The sequence below is a fragment of the Falco naumanni genome, chromosome 11 (genome assembly GCF_017639655.2).
Source record: "Falco naumanni isolate bFalNau1 chromosome 11, bFalNau1.pat, whole genome shotgun sequence".
NCBI lineage: Eukaryota > Metazoa > Chordata > Aves > Falconiformes > Falconidae > Falco > Falco naumanni.
In genome coordinates, this window is record NC_054064.1 from 11,529,522 (window position 1) to 11,548,582 (window position 19,061).

The 19,061-nt window shown below is 39.1% G+C and overlaps 1 protein-coding gene across 8 annotated transcripts; it reads left to right on the forward strand.

The window, feature by feature from the left end:
• The first annotated feature begins 150 nt into the window (after positions 1-150).
• Positions 151-18,303, forward strand: FNDC7 (fibronectin type III domain containing 7). 8 transcript variants are annotated; one of them, XM_040610801.1, is made up of 14 exons: positions 153-1,055; positions 1,513-1,531; positions 2,615-2,872; positions 4,697-4,951; positions 5,673-5,933; positions 7,134-7,391; positions 8,826-9,080; positions 9,826-10,083; positions 10,515-10,769; positions 11,638-11,892; positions 12,469-12,729; positions 13,340-13,369; positions 13,890-13,956; positions 17,104-18,303. In XM_040610801.1, exons 1-13 carry the CDS (start codon positions 993-995, stop codon positions 13,928-13,930), a joined length of 2,469 nt encoding a protein of 822 aa, XP_040466735.1. In that variant the 5' UTR covers positions 153-992; the 3' UTR covers positions 13,931-13,956; positions 17,104-18,303. The 8 variants fall into 8 exon arrangements, 4 of the variants coding, with proteins under 4 accessions (XP_040466735.1, XP_040466736.1, XP_040466733.1 ...); XM_040610799.1 differs by lacking the exon at positions 17,104-18,303 and adding an exon at positions 14,289-14,798 and having other exon boundaries at positions 154-1,055; XM_040610800.1 differs by lacking the exon at positions 17,104-18,303 and adding an exon at positions 14,398-14,798 and having other exon boundaries at positions 154-1,055.
• The last annotated feature ends 758 nt before the right edge of the window (positions 18,304-19,061 follow it).

Here is a 19,061-nt window from a genome sequence, read left to right on the forward strand (position 1 = left end):
CGGCGGCGAAGGGCACCGCCTGCTCCTGGGGTGGGGGGTGCCGCCGGCCCCCGGGCAGCCGGGCCAGCTGCAGGGCCATCCATCGCTGCCATGGCGGCGTCCGAAATTCCCACTGGGGAAGCGCCCGGCGACCGGGGCTCGTCCGCTGAGGAAAGAGCCGCCCGCCGCCCCTCAGGTGAGCCCGGCACGCCGGGCCCTGGCTCCCGAGCGGCGCGGCCGGCTCCGCGTGCCGTGCGGGGAGCGGTGCGGGGGCGAAACCCGCCGCCGTCCCGGGTGCCTCGGGGTGTAAAGCTGTCCCGCCACTGTGGCTCCCTCATAACAGCGGCCCCCAGGTTCCCAGGTACATCCGTAAGCCACCAAAGAAAACACTGTCAGTTCGTCGAAAGATACCATTTCTTGACACCTGAAATGGCCTGGCAGAAATTTTCGTTTGGAAACGCAGAGGCATGTTGTCAAAGGGGAGCCAGCAGCTGGTACGGATACGAAGAGATGAAAATTTCTCTCCCCACAACACGAAGCATGAGGAAGAGCGGTTCCCAGTTGGCATGGCAGCGTGCTGTCCAAAGGGGAGTATGACCAGGGCATCATTCCTGAGAGAAAAGAAGAGCTTTCTAACTGGGCAAAGATGGCAATAATTTCAAATTTACATTACAGAATGTAATTATTTTATGTATCTTGCATAAGCAATACAGGAACCGGATCCTGCAGCAGAAGGGGAAAATGCCACCGCCCGCGGGCCGAGGAGTGCAGTGCCATGGCGGGCTCGTGTCATGGCGGTTCTGGCGAGGGCTGGCAGGCTGCGGGCCAGCGGGGCGGAGGCCTGGCCTCACGCAGCCTCCCCTCAGCCTCCCCTCAGCCTCCCCTCAGCCTCCCCTCAGCCGGGGAGTAAAGCTGCGGTGGCAGTGCTGCTGCTGCTGCAGAGTATTGCTGGTCACAGCAGGGACCGGCCTGAGCTCACCCCCCTCTGAAGGCTGGAACAAAGTTCTGACAAGATGTGTGATGCAAAAAGTCAATCATTAATACTTGTTGGACTGCTTTTCAACTGCCTAGAAATGGTGAGTGCAACTTACTTGCTTTAAAACTGTTTTCAAGAATGATACTGTATACTCTTTGTAAAAGTAAACTAAAAGGGTAGAGACTACCTGGCACCTGCTTCTAAGTTAATATTTTGTTACTATTACACTTTTGCAGTGTTTATGAATGACTGAAAAATAAAAGAATATATTAGGATCCGAGGTCTTTCAAAGTCTGCCAACAACTGAAATCGGGATCTAGAGCCAGATGCAGAGAGGAAAACTAAGAAGTTGTAGATCTACATACCCGTACCAAATATCATTGGTCACATAATTTCTGTACTTAAAGACTCTGAGGAAATACATCATATCAGTATAATGTATTAATAAAATGCAGTGGTTTAATTTGTTGTTGTTGTTGTTACTAACATTTTTTTTTAATTTTCCAAATGAAATATTTCACTTTGTATTTCTAATTTTTTTAAATCTTCCTTTTCAGATCTTTTCAGCTAACACAGGTAAATCTTCGAAATGGTATTTGGTTTTGCCTGCTTATTTTTTAACAGGTCTGAAAAGAACATGCTCATGTGATTTCTAATAAAACATTCTGTAAGTTCAAACAGCTTTATAAACAATAATTGTTTTTAAGTTTGATTCAGGTTTAAAAAAATCTATGTTGATATCTTTATAAATTTTAAACCTCATTTTTAGGAGTCCATATTCTGTTGGGCACTCACACAAAGATTTTGACAGACCACTTACACCTTGACACTAGTGTGAACCAGGGAGAACACTCAGCTGGATAGATTGTGCTGTTAATTAGCTACATAACTGTGCTACAGATAGATTCAAACTGTCCCGTATTTGCACCCAATTAACTGTTGTATCTTTTTATACTATAAAAAAACCAACCAAAAACCAAAAAACCACCCACCTCAAAAACACACACCAGAAGCATGATCTCCTAAGCACAAATATTTCCAATGTTTCACAACATTTTGTACTTTCTTCTATCTCGTATTTTGTGCCTACAGCTCCTATTGCCTTAAATGTGAATATTGACAAGTTTAAAATATGAGGAATGCAAGATTACATTAAATGCTCTCAGAATTCATTCACTCTCTGGTGACAGTTCACATTTCTTCATATACTGACCTGTCAAGGCAATGTTGCAATGTTGCAATGTTGCAGTATCTGGACACTTACTGTAGCATATTCTTTTCATAATTTGCAAAACAAGCATTTGATCCTATTCATGTGTGGATGTTGTTGACACTGGTTGTAAATTCACATATGGGTAATGCCCAGTATTTTTAAAAATAGTTAGACTATAGCATATGAGGGTTTCAGGAAAAATAGCTATCATCACAACCTGATATTATGAGAACAAGCAGCAGTTGTTACAGTAATTAATGGATTACAAAAGTGAACAAAGGAAATAGCACTCCAAATTCAGTGGAATGCCTTTAGTCCGAAAATTAGGTCATGTAGATGCTTGATAAGGCACTGAACAATCTTCTTGTCAAGACTTGACTAAATTCAGGAATGACTGAAATGATTTTTTTATAATTATTTTTATTCTCTATATATATTTTTTTTAGGTTTCTCTGTGTCTATATTTGATGTGACATCACGAAGCATTTACCTCATATGGCCCAAGTTTTCAGGAGCCTCTTCTTACAGAGTCACAGCTACAGCTGTGAATACTGTAGGCCATTCATTACTGGTTCATTTTAGTGATGGTACACTTAAAGGAACACTAACTTCGTTAATTCCCAATACTATTTATGCTATACAAGCAGAAGCCATAGACAAGAATGGAATTATTCTTGCAGAAACACAAATTATGCAGTCAACAGGTTAGTAAGAAAAACTTTGTTCAACCTAATTTCCATTAACATTTGGAGGACTGGGATTTTATCCTTGATGTTTCATTGTACTGGTAGGGAATAGTCCTGTTGAAGCCTTTTGCTAGTTCTCCTACTGAGTACAGTATTAGCATGATTAACTCCATTTCCTCGCTGCTTTTTTTTAATGTATATGTTTTCCTTTCCTGCCATCCCCAGCTTGCTCAGACTGCAGCTTTCCAAATCACCTACCCTTTCTTTACGAATGCAGATGTGAAGCTAAATGTATTTTCCACTACTGATGCTGATAAACAGTATTTTTGTTTCATTCACAAAAGAACTTGTAGTATATAAGTCGTTGATGGATATTGAATAAGAATATGCATAAACAGAAATGCTTTTTTATTTCATCACTGAAATGTAATTGAAAAAATATTCTGTTGAAATTCTGTTTTTAAAATAGTTTAACTGGTGATTTTTAGAAATAGCCATTATTTTTCCAGTAGAATTTGTTTCTTCTAAACATAATTATTACAATAAAAATTGAAAATTAAAAAGTAGCAGTGTTTATCCTGATAAATATAAAAAACCCACCTCCATTGCTAGCTTAGTTATGGGAGAACAGATATTAATGATTAATGTTATGTAATTTATTTCTGATATAAATCATATGCTATATATTCTTTACTTGACTGTTATGCAAGTCTAAGGGAGTTACTTGCCTAAGGATTTCCTTCACAGAAATTTTCATGAATTGTTACTAAAGACAATTTTTAAAAAGGAAAAAAAATCATAGTGCAATAGTTTGCTCAAAGATCGCAAAAGACACACATGCAGATGTTCCATAGGCATGATCACATAGAATATATGCTACCATTTTTACAAATGCGGCAAAAGAGGATGTCTGACTATGGCTGAATAAGAAAGTACTTGGGACTAAGAAAGTGGATGTAATGCTCAGGAGTTGTGTAATACTTGCTAGGGTCTCTGAAATCCCAACTTAACTGCCTTACTATAAATAAGTTTGCCTCAAAGCATGTACTTTTGTCCCAAATACTTTTAAATTCCTTTTCTTAATTTTAGGTGGGATGCACTTTCGTTTTATCTTTTTTTCCTCTTCTAGTGAGTTTTTTGCAGCCTTGCAATTTATGGACTTGCTTTACATATGCTGATTCTAGTGTGAAAATCCTGATTACTGAACACAAATTACTTGTGGTTAAGAAATACACTCTCTGTAGTTACTTTGTCACTGCAGTACACAAGAGCTCTTTCTTAATGGCTTGCAGCATAGCATAATAGAAAAGCATTTAATTGCAGTATTTGATGTGTCATGTTATTGTATATCTGCTCTGAGCAGGGGGTTGGATAAGATGATTTCCCATGGTCCCTTCAAAACTAAATTATTTTATGTTGTTCTGACATAGAAAAGCCTATTATTCAGCATCCTATTTCAGACTGCTTTGTATAAACATCCACTTCTTCTTTGTATGTATTGTTTTGTATACTGCTTTCTGTAAATATCCAGTATAGTTAATGGGCTATAGAGCAAGCCTAAAAAGAAACCTCTCATTTCAAACTAGGTTAAAAAATGGTAATTTTCAATAGTGATCTCAAGGGTACTAGAGTATTTTTATTGAGAGATGAAAGTTGGTCTAGAACATCTCAAGACTCTGTATTTTGTTGATATTCATTTAAACTTCATTTAACTCAAACTCACAGAAATTTTAGGCCGTTTGTCCTCCACTTTACCTTTGCAAAATGTTCAGAGGCACGTAGCATTTCATCAGGCTGATAGAGTTCCCCAATTTCAGTATGTCTATCGTTATTTCCATTTAGCTCCAGACATACCTGTTATTGACCAAGCTTACTCAAAACTTAGCAACAGTATCACAGTGGAATGGAGAGCAGTACCTGGGGCTACTAGTTATCTGCTGACTGCACAAGATGGAGATTCCTTCATTGAAACTGTAGTTACAAACTCTCCAGGCACAGTGACGGGACTGAAACCTGCCACCTTGTACAGAATCACTATCAGATCTATAAATTCAGGAGGAAAAAGCCAGCCTTCACCTTTCAGAAAAGCAAAAACAGGTGACTTTCAAATTCTTACTCTTATTTCAAACTCTTTAATGTTGTTATAATATAAAGCATTCATGCAAGCATCTTTTTTTTTAATTTGAACAAAATCCCAAACAGTATAGTCCAGACATGTACCAGTACTGAATTATTATAAACTTGTATTTTAAATTGTATTGATCACATTCTCCTTTCAGTTTTTGAGGACTAGAATTTGGCCATCTGACTTAATGACCAGGACAAGAGTCTGAATTAATGCTTTACTTTATGACAGTACTGTAAGTTAAATGTTTAATAGGAAGTTTTACTAGAATTTGTATGAATTTATGTCTTTTATGTTAACAAAATCATATTTTATTTTAATGAAAGACATAACTTGAGGAAATTAAGGAAATGAACAACTAAAATTATAAAATAGTAAGACTGCGAAACTTAGAGGACAGGAAATGCAGTATCTTCTTGGTGATTTTCATTCATCTACACATTTGTCCTTTCATACTTTGTGCATGAGCTACATTCATTTTACAAAACTTGTAATATCATAATGAATGCACCAAATCAGTTTTCATACTTATTCTGTCAGTCTCACATTAATTTATTTTTCTGGTTTTATTGTCACTGAATCTGTCTCTCAGAGTTTGGTGATTGTTGTTTCTGTGTATTCATTTCAAATGTGGCCCTTTCGGATGGTATTAATGAAAAAAACAAAAGCTTAATTGGTGTTCTTTCTCAACAGTCCTGGCTGCTCCAGTTCTGTCTGTTAGTTCTCCAAGTTGTGACTCCATTGCAGTGAGCTGGAGAGCTGTGTACATGGCAGCTGGATTCTCTGTGTCCCTCATGAGATCAGATGGTTTGGGCAGAATGCTGAAGGAGAACACCACCAATACCTCCTTGATATTTAAAAATCTAGATCCAGGAACTCTCTATACTATCAAGGCGTATGCCTGGAATGTAAATGGGATTCCTGGAGATGATTTCACGTATAATCAAAGAACAAGTAAGTTTTCTTTTCTGAAACCAAGTAAGCATTTAAAAACAAACAAACAGAAAGTGTTTATGTGTATGAGTGATTGTGTTTTGTTTTTCAAAGACACATTGGGTAGATTTTCAGATCATATAGTCTTTACCCCATCTCAAAGTTCAAGAAAAGTTGGATGACATGGCTATGTTTAATGAGTAACACTGAGGCAAAGATACCATTAACTAACACTAAAGTTGTTGTTTTGCTGATTGACTGGATACCAAGCAAAAATTAATTTAAAATCAAATCTCAGAATAAGTGCAGTTTATTATAAGGGCAACTAGCATGCAGCATGATAAAAGGAAACAGTACTAATTATGATGCACAATATGATAAAAGAGAATAGGAGCAAAGCGTCAAATCATTACTTCAAAGTGTTACAGAGACTAAGAAAAGAACACATCACCAATTACCACCTTAATGTCATCCAGGCCCACACTTCAGCTGGGAAGCCCTATTGCAGCCAGGACCCGGGGTCTCTTGCTAACTGGGAAAATTCCTACGTGGTACATCCACCTGTAGGCGAGACTTCTGGCCCAGTCCCAGAGCTTGCCCTCCTTTATACTCAGTGAAAAATAAAAATAGTTTACACAGCTAGCACATGTAAACTTTTAAGTTTAGGCTGAGTGATCTCATGATTCATAAGGTTCACACACGCCAGGGACATTGGCCCGAGCGTGGTGGAGTTAACCATCATAACACAGCTGCACACAATATTTATTGTCTGGATGGTCCTGCTCATATCTTGCTTGTTCACAGGGCTCAGGACAAACACCACCTGCTCATTAAAGTAGTCCTTGAGCTCCCCAATGTTACTAAATTAAACAATTCCTAAAGACAAAGACTTTTTCATAAGCAGTAATCAATTTAATAAATTTTCACCACAACTGTACCCAGGACAGGCCTGGGTAAGGATTACACAAGCTTATTCTGATTTGAGGATTTTTCTAACTGTGAGAAGCAAATACTTAAATAAGGCAGGGAGTTTCAACAGAAAGTTTTGTGACAATGTACAACTAGAAACATTTCCTGAAAAAACTGTTACTTTAATATGAATGAGGGTAAGGTCTGCACCACAAGAATTGTATTTAGTTTGCAAGTTATGAAAAAAGAACATGTCTGTAGGCAATATGCTAAGTTGTATTTTTCTGTTCCAAACTGATTGATATACCATAGGTCCTAATGCACCAGCGGATGTTAAAGTAGCTTTTAATAGTGGCGCTTTAAGAGCTATTGTTTCTTGGATGCCAACAGAAGGAGCTCTAACTTACAGTGTGACAGCCTCCAGTGGACTCTTGAAACTGAAGTGTAACACATCTTCTGCCTCCTGCATGGTGCCATCGCTCCAGTGCGGCTCTGAATATTATGTTTCTGTCACAGCATACAATGATGCTGGAGCCAGTAAACCTACTGATGCAGTAAGCTTAAAAACTAGTATGTGTCATTGATCCTTATATAGCTTATGGCATTTTAGCATGTATTACCTTAATTTCAGATATAAATTAGTCCATTACAATTCATGAGTGGTTCTCAAACAGTTATTTCTGCTGCTGAATTTGTGCATGAACTGTGCCATATACCTTTCAATTTCAGGGATAATAGCCTAAACTTTCTTCATGTTCCTGTGAGGAAAAGCTTGCAATGGGTTATATATTGTTGGCTCAACCAGTAAGCCTGCATTTTCCTCTTACCAGAAGTACCTGTTCTAAAGTCAGTTTTCTGAGTGTAAAACTCATGTAAGGAATAACAGATCTGTCCTACTGGGTCAGGTCTGTCACAAAGAGATTGGGAGAAATCCATGAGGAAATAGCATTAAGGACTTGCCCTAGGCTGAGGACTGTTCTAGGCTTCATCTGGTGGTTAGTTAGTAAGGAGGTCAACAAAACCACATTCAGCTAAAGTAACACCACTAGAATAAATTAAGAGGCCATCAACCATTCTCAAGCAGCAGCTTTGTCAGGACAAAAGGTTCCTGCTTTCAGCCACTTCACACCGCTGTCAGAGGTTATTGCTTCCTGATCTGTTAGGTCAACTGCCAGTGTACCAAAATCTAAATCATTTTTTTTACTATGTGCTGCCTTAAAGGCAAAATGTTATTTGCTTAATTATTTGATGTAACCTGCCTCATTTTGACTTCTCATTGATGTGAGTTAGAGATCATCCATGTGAGCAACTCAGAGATGGATCTAATGGGATGAGCATGCCTTAAGCAAGAGACAACTTTTAAGCTGTGGGCTGTAATCTTCTCAGCCAGGATTGCTCCAGCTAGATCATGTATATTCATTCTAATAGCAGCAAGCTAAACATTTTGAACTAGACAGAAAGTAAATGTTATTTAAGCAAAAACCGTGGGGTTCACTGTTTAATGTGACATTTTGGCATGCCACCAGAAATGAAACCTGATCAAAGGACAGCTTTATTCAGACACAGCCAGTGAGTTTCATACTTTCATATAAGGGGTTTTCACATAAAGGCTTTTGGATGCCAACTGCTATTCAAGCTAGTATTCCGATTGTCATCCAGAACTACTATTTGTGAGCACAGGCTGTACCAGTTCCTTTTGAAATACTGCCTGGTGCCACTGGTTTTGTTCACAGGGGCTCCTTAAGCTCTTTTCTTGAAGACAGGAAGGTTGCATCTATTTTGTTCTGTGAGAGTCGTACTCACTTTTTTATCTAAATGTAAGGAGCATCCTCTATAGAGACAGATAAGTTGCTGTTTTCTTGAACAAGACAGAGCAACTGTTCAAGCTGAGTAGAATAATTCTATATATACATGGTTTCCCCTTACTCCCCAAAAGTGTAACTTCAATAAAAATACTATGTTTACAATTCTTTTTTTCTTTTTTAAAATGTTTTTTTTTTTCAGTTCCTTGTGCACCGGTAAATATATCAATTGAAGAGGGTGAACCTGGCCGCTTGTTGGTATCATGGTCTCATGTCAATTTCGGACATTATTACGTGGTTTTTGTGAAGAGTGATGATGGCTTGGAAGTGCACTGCAACACATCACGTACTCAATGCCGTTTCCAGTCAGACTGTGGCTTCACTTATTTCATCAGTATCTTTGCATATAACAAGGCAGGGCAGAGTCCTTTAGGTGATGTATTCAATTACACTACCGGTAAGTGGCAAGGAATTCTTGCAAATTCATTTTGGATCCTTTAACTGGGTTTATTATAGAGCTAGTTGGATGTTTTTATTGGAAGATAGTGACTTAAACTGTTTTTATTCAGGTTTTGGGCAAAACACACATAGGTTGGCAGAGAAAAAGAACCATTTCACATTGCAGCTGAATTTGGCTTGCATAGTCAAGTGCAACAACATGCTTACAAACTTGACAATAGTTTAACAATTCACAATCATCAGGCATGGATGTACGAATAACACACTGCTGGCATAACATTTGCATTCTAGTCCCGTTTTTTCTGTTGTGGGTTTTTTGGTTTGGGTTTGGGGTTTTTTTTTTCCCTATTGCCTTAGGAAGGGTGTACCAAAATCTTAAACTTCCTCATAGAGAGTTTTCGTATTTGGAAAGTGAAAAAGTAACAAAAGCTCAATGGAAAGCTGTGAAGAACATTGTTAGAGTTACTTAACATCTAGGTGCTTTGATATTTTAAATCCAGGATATACATAATTCCTATATGTCTTTGTGTTACCTATACCTTCAAATGCCCTCTCTTGATTTGGAAGGAGGGGTAGTGAGTTAGTTCTGGGCGTAAGTCTGGATGAATGAGACTGCTTGCACAGTATCAGTCACCTTTGGGTACTTAAGACGTGAAGCAGATCGGTGAACGAAACGCGGCTGTCGGGTTTCGGGCCAGCTGCCGGCCGACGCTCAGGTCGCCCGCCCTGCGCTCTGTCCCCAGCCCCGTGCTGCCCCAGCGACTTCAGGGCCGTGGTGGCCTCCAGCGACACCGTGCGGGTGACCTGGGCCCCTGTCCGGGGTGCTGAAATCTACCAAACCAGTGCGGCCGGCCGCGGCGGGCTGCGGCTCTGCAACGACACCGCCACCGCCTGCACCCTGTCGGCTCTGCAGTGCGACACCCGCTACAGCATCACGGTTTATTCCTTCAGCGAGGCCAGGGGCAGCAACACGTCCTGTGCGTCAAAGGACGTGGCAACAGGTATTACCATCATTCTTATTTTCCTTTAGCAGAAGTAATTAGTCGGGCGCTGCAGTGATTCACAGATAAAAAGCATTACTGGGGTGCTAAGTTCCTGTAACGGATAAAAATAATACATAAATAAATAAATAAATACCAGAAGTCTAAAACTATACTGTAAGCAGGGACCTAAAAACAAATTTGGATTGAAAGCTTCTGATAGCTCCAAGTTTTTGAAGAATCACATTTACAATTCATCTCTGAGTTTGCATGCAAAATCCTTTCATTATCAGTTGTCACAAATTCTAAATTCTCACCAGGAGTAAACACTTCAGGATCATATACTTTTCCAGAGTATTTTGTTAGCTTTAACTGGAATTTAATTTTCACATGTAACTTAAATAGTATGGATAAACAATCTGTTCAAATACTGTTCACGTGAAATATTTCAGCTCCCTGCAGTCCTGAAATTAAAAGTATCTCAAAGGAGGCGCTTTCGGTAGTCAGCGTGCACTGGCAATCTAACAACGAAGCAGCTACATACATTGTCACTGCCAGAGGAGAGGCTGGACTTTGGCATTGCACGAGCTCTGGAAATTCCTGCACCCTAATTAATCTTCCCTGTGGATCTGCTTTCTCGGTTAGCGCTATAGCAAGATCACCAGCAGGACAGAGTTTACCAAGCTACAGTGTCCCTTTAGAGACAGGTATGTGGGAATTGTAAATAGTGGAAAATGTTTAACAGCTTATTATTAAAATACTTCTGTGTCTCTTTATATGTTTTTGGCTTTTTTTGTGTGTTTTTTGTTTTTAATTACAGTGTGTGCATATTATACTATCTGTTGCTGGATGTCCTCTACTTAAACGTGTGTGTCTGTGTGTGTGAGAAGGAAGGATCACTTGGCGCTTGCCTCATACTGAGAAGCCTTTGTGCAAGCAATTGTCATGTGGCACAGCTAACTAAAATATAAGAACATAATCCACTAATGTAATGCTTAACTTCCTTGTCAGCATTTTGACTTTTAACATTTCTGGGAAAGGCAATGAGGTAATGACAACAAATAGTGTGAAGAACAGATTAAAGCACATCCTACTCACCATTCCTGCTATTAATTTGCTAGCAGAGTTTTGTCCTGTACCAGTCACCCAGACAATCCCCAAGCACAGTTCAGAGGTTAACGTACACCAGGATTTATTTTTACAGGCAGTTTGGCTGCAGTCATTTTGCATTGTAGATGAAGAGGCTTTAAACAGAGATGGACTGAGCTATATGACTTGAGGGGTAGAGATGGACCCTGACATTCTGATCACAATTTTTGGTGATTTTTAGTATCTTGGTGAATAATGATCTTATTAAAATTCTAGGGTTATAACTCACTGTTAGAGACAAATTGATCTCATTTTGTTTATTAGCTTTCCAGAATAGTCAAGTAATACTAATGTTTGCCTGAAAAGTGCACACCTTCATGCCTTTGCTCTTGCTTATGTACTATTCCAGTTGCAACCCCCCAAAATAACTTCAATTTTCCAAGTATGAAAAAGAACTGACTTCTCTATTTTTTTGTTCTTTTTAAGCTCCTTGTTGCCCTAAAGACCTGATACTAACTCAAGTGACACAGTCTGTAACAAATGTCAGCTGGTCTGTTGGGATGGGTGCACGGACATACGTAACAGCACTGGAGTCTCCAAAAGGACAGGCAAAGTGTCACACCCTTCAAAACTACTGTCTCCTGGGATGCATCGCATGCGGCACCAATTATACTGTATCTCTGAAAGCAATCAGTGAAACGGGTTTGACATCCAGTTGCACATATCAAGGATATTCTTCCAGTATGTAAATGCAATGGGGAAGAAAAAGACTCAATATACAACTTGCTTTGTGTAGTGTTCCTCTCATACAAATAGTGCAGCTGAAATTCAATACATAGTTAATACGGTTGCAGTTCTCTCTTGAATAAACGCACTTTGGATTATTTTCACATGTAATTTAAGCCCTGTTCTTATAACAGCCATCAGGTGGAAATTTAAAGATGTTTTTATTACAATGCTCCAGAATCAATTTTTAAATTTAAATTACTACAGCATAATAAACTTTTAGAGACCACAAAAAGATTCTGGGCACTCTAGGGTAGCCCTGGTGTCTCCGTAGTCAGGAGAGAGCAACAGTATTCCAGCGTTTAAAACAATGGCTCCATAATTCCAGCTCCATAATACGAGTCTGATAGAACATTTTCTTCCCTAGCTCAGTTCAAAAATTATTTTGCCTTTCTATGAAATAATAATTTCTCATTGAAATGCTGTTATCTAGTGTGATCGAAATATCATCTGGTTTAAAGTGCACTCTATGAATTTGTAACGTATTGTGGGTTCACAAAATTTGCTTATTAATGTTTTTTATTTTATTAGGTGCTTGCTGCCCTTCTGGAGTGAAGCTATATAGACTTGGCAATAATGGTATCAGGGTATACTGGCGAGCTTCTGATGAAACGATAAACTACAATACTGATTTACATGGCTCAAAAGGCAATTTCACCTGTACCCCTAGCTCAGGTCTAAGCCACTGTGATATCACCGAGATACCTTGTGGAGACGTCTACACAGTGGTAGTATCTCCAGTTACTGATAAGGGGATGAAGCTTACATTTTGTCCTAAAAAAATATATTCAGGTAAAATTTAAATGTCTTTGAACAATGTATTTTTTTCCACGCATGTTAGATGGTTACGTTGTAATCTGAAATTATGTGAGTAAAGATGGCATGGAATGGAACTTTTCTATTCTGATGTTGAATCCAGAATAAACTTTATGGGTGCTATCTTGCACTACCTGTGACAGGAACTTCTTAGGAGCATTTTGGGACTGGGCATACTTATGTACACAGGTGCCTCTTTAACTGGATCACCCATAACCTGGAGAATACAGAGAAGCTAATTTTCAGTTGGGAGGTTAGTAGTGGTCAGATACAAAAGCAAATAAATGAGGATTTTTAATTGCTTTGTTTTCTAACTTTATAGAATTTCTGGGTTGGAATAAAGAAACAAATCAAGAACTTCTACAAATCATTTCTAAGCACATTTCTGAAGTAAAAATTGTTTAAAGCAGTAGAAATTCCCTTGGGATTCCTTTCCCAGGGTGTAAATTTAATCCATTATAAAAACTACTGCTATCGGATGGGATTGCACAGTTGTATAGCATGGACTACATTCAACAGACTACTAATATTTTCTGGCTTACAACCTAACACCTAACATTTATACTTCTGTTTCATGTCATTTCAGTAACCTGTTCTGGAAGCTCTGTTGGAATGGGTAAGAGCACGCAGTACATACATTCCAAATCCATGATGTTTGTGAAACATGTTACCATCATGTAACTCCAAATAAGGTGCAGATAATGTACATATTTGATAGTCAAGGCTTGTGTTAGTGTTTTGCACGTTTGTCTCACTGCCCATAGTAACATAAAATTAAAACCAAAAAATCTTACCTATATTGTGGCCTGTACGCCCTGGTGCATTCTACACTGTCACAACATTTACTATTTATCTGATAGCACATAATAAAAAACAGGCTTATCTCCTATAGCCTTGACATATCCCATTACAAATTAAACTACGCTGCACTTCTGATTATTTTTTTTAAGCATATATAAAAAAGCATGGCTTACCTCAATCTATACTACCTTATTTCTTCTGAGGTTTCAACAGGATAGTCTTGTGCTTTATTTGCCAATGTAAACTTGCAGCAACTTCAGCCACTGAAACAAACATTTCTCAAGGCAGTTGCTTTCCATAACTGAAAGTGTCTTAATTTCTGAATTCTGTTGTAGTGATTTATAGAGGAAAAAGCAATGCAGAACAACATATCTAGAGGAAAATGCTGGTTCAAATAAAGAGGTAAGTTATGAGTCGTAGTTCAGATTAGGATCAAACTTCCCCTGCTAAAGAGCTTTGGGATTGGAGGGATAAGCTTCACCAGTATTGTATACCCTAAATACAACTGGTCTTTTAAAATCCATCATAATTACCTCAGAAACCTCAAGTTGTTTACTCCTACTATCAATACTGATTTGTCCTCTCCTCCATTTACAATAAAACCCTATTTCACTTCATTAAGCCTCTTCTAATACCTCCTATAGTTCCCCAGAAAAGTATTTCCCCAGAAAAGTATTAAAAATACAAACAGATCAAGATACTCTTTAGCACTCATTTGCTTTCTTCTCTGCTAGCTAAAATTGCTCATTCTCCAACAAAAAGTACTGGTGTTCTGGACTATTTACTGCCCTTGTCTCAAAAGGATGGCAAGAAGTCACTGCGGACTTTTTTTTCCTCCCCAAGGCTGATCATCTCTGCTGCTGTTCTCCTACAGCTGTCCTGCATGTTAAGGTTCTTGGTAACACCATCCTCCCCAAATGCTCCTCTCAGTCTTTCTTTCCCTGAAGATGGAAAGATGACATCGGTGCTTAGCTGCATCAGTCACAGCTGCTTGAAGACTGGGAGGAGGGAAGCTGAACAGCTAGCCATATCCGAGATCTAACCCAGGACATCACACTTGGGCCCCCAACTGATGAGATAATTTTTAAAGTGCAGATGAACACTGATAAGAGATCTCCGTAGTATTGAACTGTAATTTTCCCTGTAAAGCAATCTGTTCTAAAAGCTCTTCCAAGACAGTTATGAATCAGTAGGTGTGTTCTAGACCTAATGTATCAATGAAATAGTAAAGGCTGAAAAAACAATTAAGAGTGCAATCTCACTCCTTAAAAAAAAAAAAAAAGCAGCTGTTTAGGTGTACTCAGTTAAAAGTAGCTTCAGGCTCAATCAAGTATTCTAAAGCTATTTCATTTTAGTTTAGATTTTCAAAAAAAAGTTTCCTCCTTTACGATTTTGAGAGTGACTCATGAGGGTAAACAATGTTCTCTTCACATCAACTGATGTGTTTTGCTTTGTGGCTAACGCAGAACTGACAGTTATTAAAATTTTAATTCCCCATTTTTCAGAAAAGGCAGAATCTTTGCTCATGCTCCCCAGTGGTTTCTTTTTCAGCCAAAATAGAAAACAAACTTCTAGGGTTCTACATACACATAAAAAGTAAAACAATGACTCAAAAATACCTTACAAAGACAGTCTTAAGAAGCCTATGTATAAAGTTTACCAAAGGCAACAAGGTTTTTAACACTACTTTCAGCTTATAGAAACAGACACCGTGCATTCTGAAGTTTCCTTCCTTCACAGAACGCGGTTGTACTGTGTATCGCAGTCACTGCTTCTGACCACTTGCACAAAATAGTCTCATGGGAATCTCACTCTTCAATATAGTGACTGTAGATGTCCCAAGAACTGCATGTTCCTTCTTAGAACATGACCTGCATTTATTCCCTGTCAAACAATTCTTTAGGAAACATTATTTAAAACTGCCCCCGCATCACTTAATGAAAAGTTGGGTTTATTTCTCACTGAATTTGAAAAAACAATTAAAAACGTAAAAATAAGTATTTTTCACAACTTTCTTCTTCAAGGGTTTTATTTAAGTATTTTTTCTTTGCAGTCATCATTGTCAAACACTGTCACCAAAGTCTAAGTGTCTAACCAGGTGCCTCTCAACTGGATTTTCAGAGGTTTACAGCAATCAGTTTCTTTTGGAATCAAATTTAAGCCACAGGTTTCTTCATTTCATATAAACAATTCTGGTATTTCCATGCTCTAACAGTAACTCTAATGTATTTTAAGCAATTATAAACTGTTGGTGTATTTTTTTTCTCCATTCTTCCTGGCATACAGACACAGACATCTCAGAATTGTACTACAACCTTGACAACGCTGTAGTACTATTTTTGTCAGCTCCTCTCACTTTTCATGATCAAAAGCAAGAAGTGTAACTGTAACAGAACATATTATTTGCATGTCTGTTAGGAGAAAAATACAAAAAAAAAAAGAAAAGAAAAAGCAAGAAGCTGAAAAGGAGTCAAGATTGCAAGAAAAACCATGTCCATTAAACTCAAAAAGTAGTTAAAAGATGTAGGCAATTTACCAAAACAGGGAGGAAAAAGAACATAACCAGACAGCCAGTCCCACACCTCCTACGGTGGCTGTGTGTGCTGCAGGCGTTGGTATCCAAGGATCAGATGTTGTTTAATAATAATAAACACTGTCAATATGTGAAACATCACTGGCACTGAGATGATTAAAAAATATTCAGTCAGGATTAGTTTCAGGTTCTCCCCACACTGCGGCAAATGCTTTTTTATGGGTCTCACTGACTTGTTTTAAGATCACAGGAAAGAACAACTACATGTAGTGTTTTCATAGATGTAGTTTCTATATGATTTAGTAGCATGAAGCTCTGGTTTTCATGAGGCCAAAAAAGCAACTAACCAGAAAAACCCAAATAAACCCCAGAATAAAAAAACCCACCCCCCCAAACACAAACCCAGTGCTACAAACTTCTTAAGAAAAACTTGAAAATCAACAGAATTCCTGTTGAAGACCCAGGGGATGACAGCATATTGGTATGGGAAGTAAAATGAATGCTTTCAGAACAGCAGAGTAACAAATTAGGTGATTAAGAACACATAGGTTATTTCATGATAGATGCCTTCATTAATGCTTACTTAATAAAATTTCAATTAATTGAATAAAAATGTATTAGTTGCAATTACACAGATGAACACGCGCAAAAAAAATTGTACGTATTATTCCAAATACAAATTATTTGTAATTGTATTTGACACAGTAGTAGTGGCTCAAAACTTAGGCTGTTTTGAGTCCAAGAAAAAAACTGGCAAAAATCCTTGAGTTGGTTTCAGATTTGACCCAAAATTGCTGAGACTTGAGACACTTCCAGCTATTGGGGAGTGTGGAGGGTGTGCGGAGATACAACTACTATAGCGCAAAGCCTCAGGAGCAGTGGTTAAACACTGTTTGACCCTGCTTTAATCGCTGGTGCGTATGTAAAGTTATGTGCGCTTCCCAACAGCGCAGGAAGGGCTCAAACCTCTGCCAAAGGCAGTGGAAGTCATCTCATTCTTTCTGGTTCCCCTGCAGAGACCCCGGCTATTTGTGTACCGTCTTTGCGTCAGCACAGCAACACTCAGCTGTCGATACCGCAAGTATGAGCTTGTTCATGTTTCTTCATCAACATATAAATGGAGTAAACAAACTGTGGGTACACATGGTGTAGTAAGTGCCCCCCAATACAATCGGCTACGTTGCCCTGCCATTCAGGCTACCTTTTCCAGTACAGGTGGACGATCACACCACCACTCCTATTGTGTTTAGAAGTCAAATACATACAAGCCCTTTCGTACTGGCCCGTTACCCGCACAGTTATGGGGCAACAGGTAGACATGAATCTCTGGGGCCAAAGCCCTGACCCTGTTAAAAACAAAAAATGCCAGTTCGCTACTTCTTAAGATCTGAAACATTCAACTGAGTAGTAGCTTCAAAAGAAAAAACTAAAAACTAAGTAGAGATGTATTTCTTAAATTAGTGTTATTAGTCCAGATAAGTACTTCCTTTTGGAGCCACAGGGAATTTCAAAGACAGATTAGGCCTCAAAAGGAATTACTACGGACACGTGGTGTAACTGCAGCAGCTTCAGGTACATAACGCTTGGTTTGTTGGGCTCGTACCCCACCCGCGTCCAACAGCAGCTCTCCAGCACATCCCTGGGGAAGCGCTCACACACCTCTTGCTGCAACTGGCAGAAATTTTCTTCTCGTGACCCCAAGCCAAACACCCACTGCAGCTGTACCGCTGGCAGCTGCCTCGGAGGCTCCGCTGACCTCACCAGTCCTGACCACAGCTGCTGTGGATCCGTTCCTTCTGCTTTCAAGGAAGGTCATGTGAAATAAAATTGGCATCAGAAAGACAAAGAGGAACTGAAGAGTCCCTCTATCCAAATCCAAGAGCTGCAAGACACTGAATCCCGATGATAACTTCGGACAGGTGTCTTGGTCAGTCATTAATATTGTGCTATCCCTTACACTGCTAGCTTGAGCACATAATACGGATTAAATCCAGAAGTCAGAAAGGACTATTTATTGAAAAATAAAAGTCCCCAAATTACTGCACTCCTAAGAGATACAGGCACAAGCTGGTCTTCGCACAAGCTGTATCAAAACATTCACAATCTTCATGGTAATAAGGCGGCGCTCTCCACCTTCAGGTCCAAGGTTGTTTCTCAGATATCTGGAATTTGCCTGCAAATAAACCGCTCTCTCCCTGCATTTCCCAATGGCGGGGGGGGGGGGGGGGGGGGGGGGGGGGGGGGGGGGCGGGGGGGAGAATGAGCCCCGAAAGAACAACCAAGTCACTAACCCATTTTCCCTGACGGAACACTGGCCTTGCAGCCTCCCTGTCCAAGAACATCATTGCTTCAGAAAATCATAGGCTGAAGGTTAAAAACACACAAGGCCAAAAGCCTTCTAGTGACAATAAGGTAAGTAAAGTTGTCCTCACTGTTTCAATAGAATCCCTGCAATCCCCTGGCAGACTGCAGACAGTTCTAACCATCTGCTAGCCAGGGCATTTCGTAAGTGACCAGTAGTTTTTCTCCTCCTCTGTTAAATGAGAGCTCAGTATTTTAGTTTTACGCTGCAATGGAATGAAGTTGAAGCTTAAGCTTTCTGTCAAACTCATACTTAAGATCAGGTAACAAAAGTGTAAACAGTATCTGAACCACCTCAGTATTAAAAGATTTCTACTACTAAGGATCATGGTGACAAAGGAAAGGCTAACAATTCAGAAATCAGTAAAATTAGGGAGGAAGAAAAAACTGAGTTTGTAATCTTTTGCTTCCTTGAATCCTATGGAATGAAGCATATTGTTAGAAATTCAAGCAATGTTTGTTTTCTTCTAGAGGTTTAAAAAAACAAACAATACTTAAATATGCCTACATGACCTGCATCACACAGAAGCAAAAATTGCATAAATATCAATTTATTTCTACCTTCAGGTCACTTCATGATCATGAATGAGTCACAATTAATGTTCTCCCTATT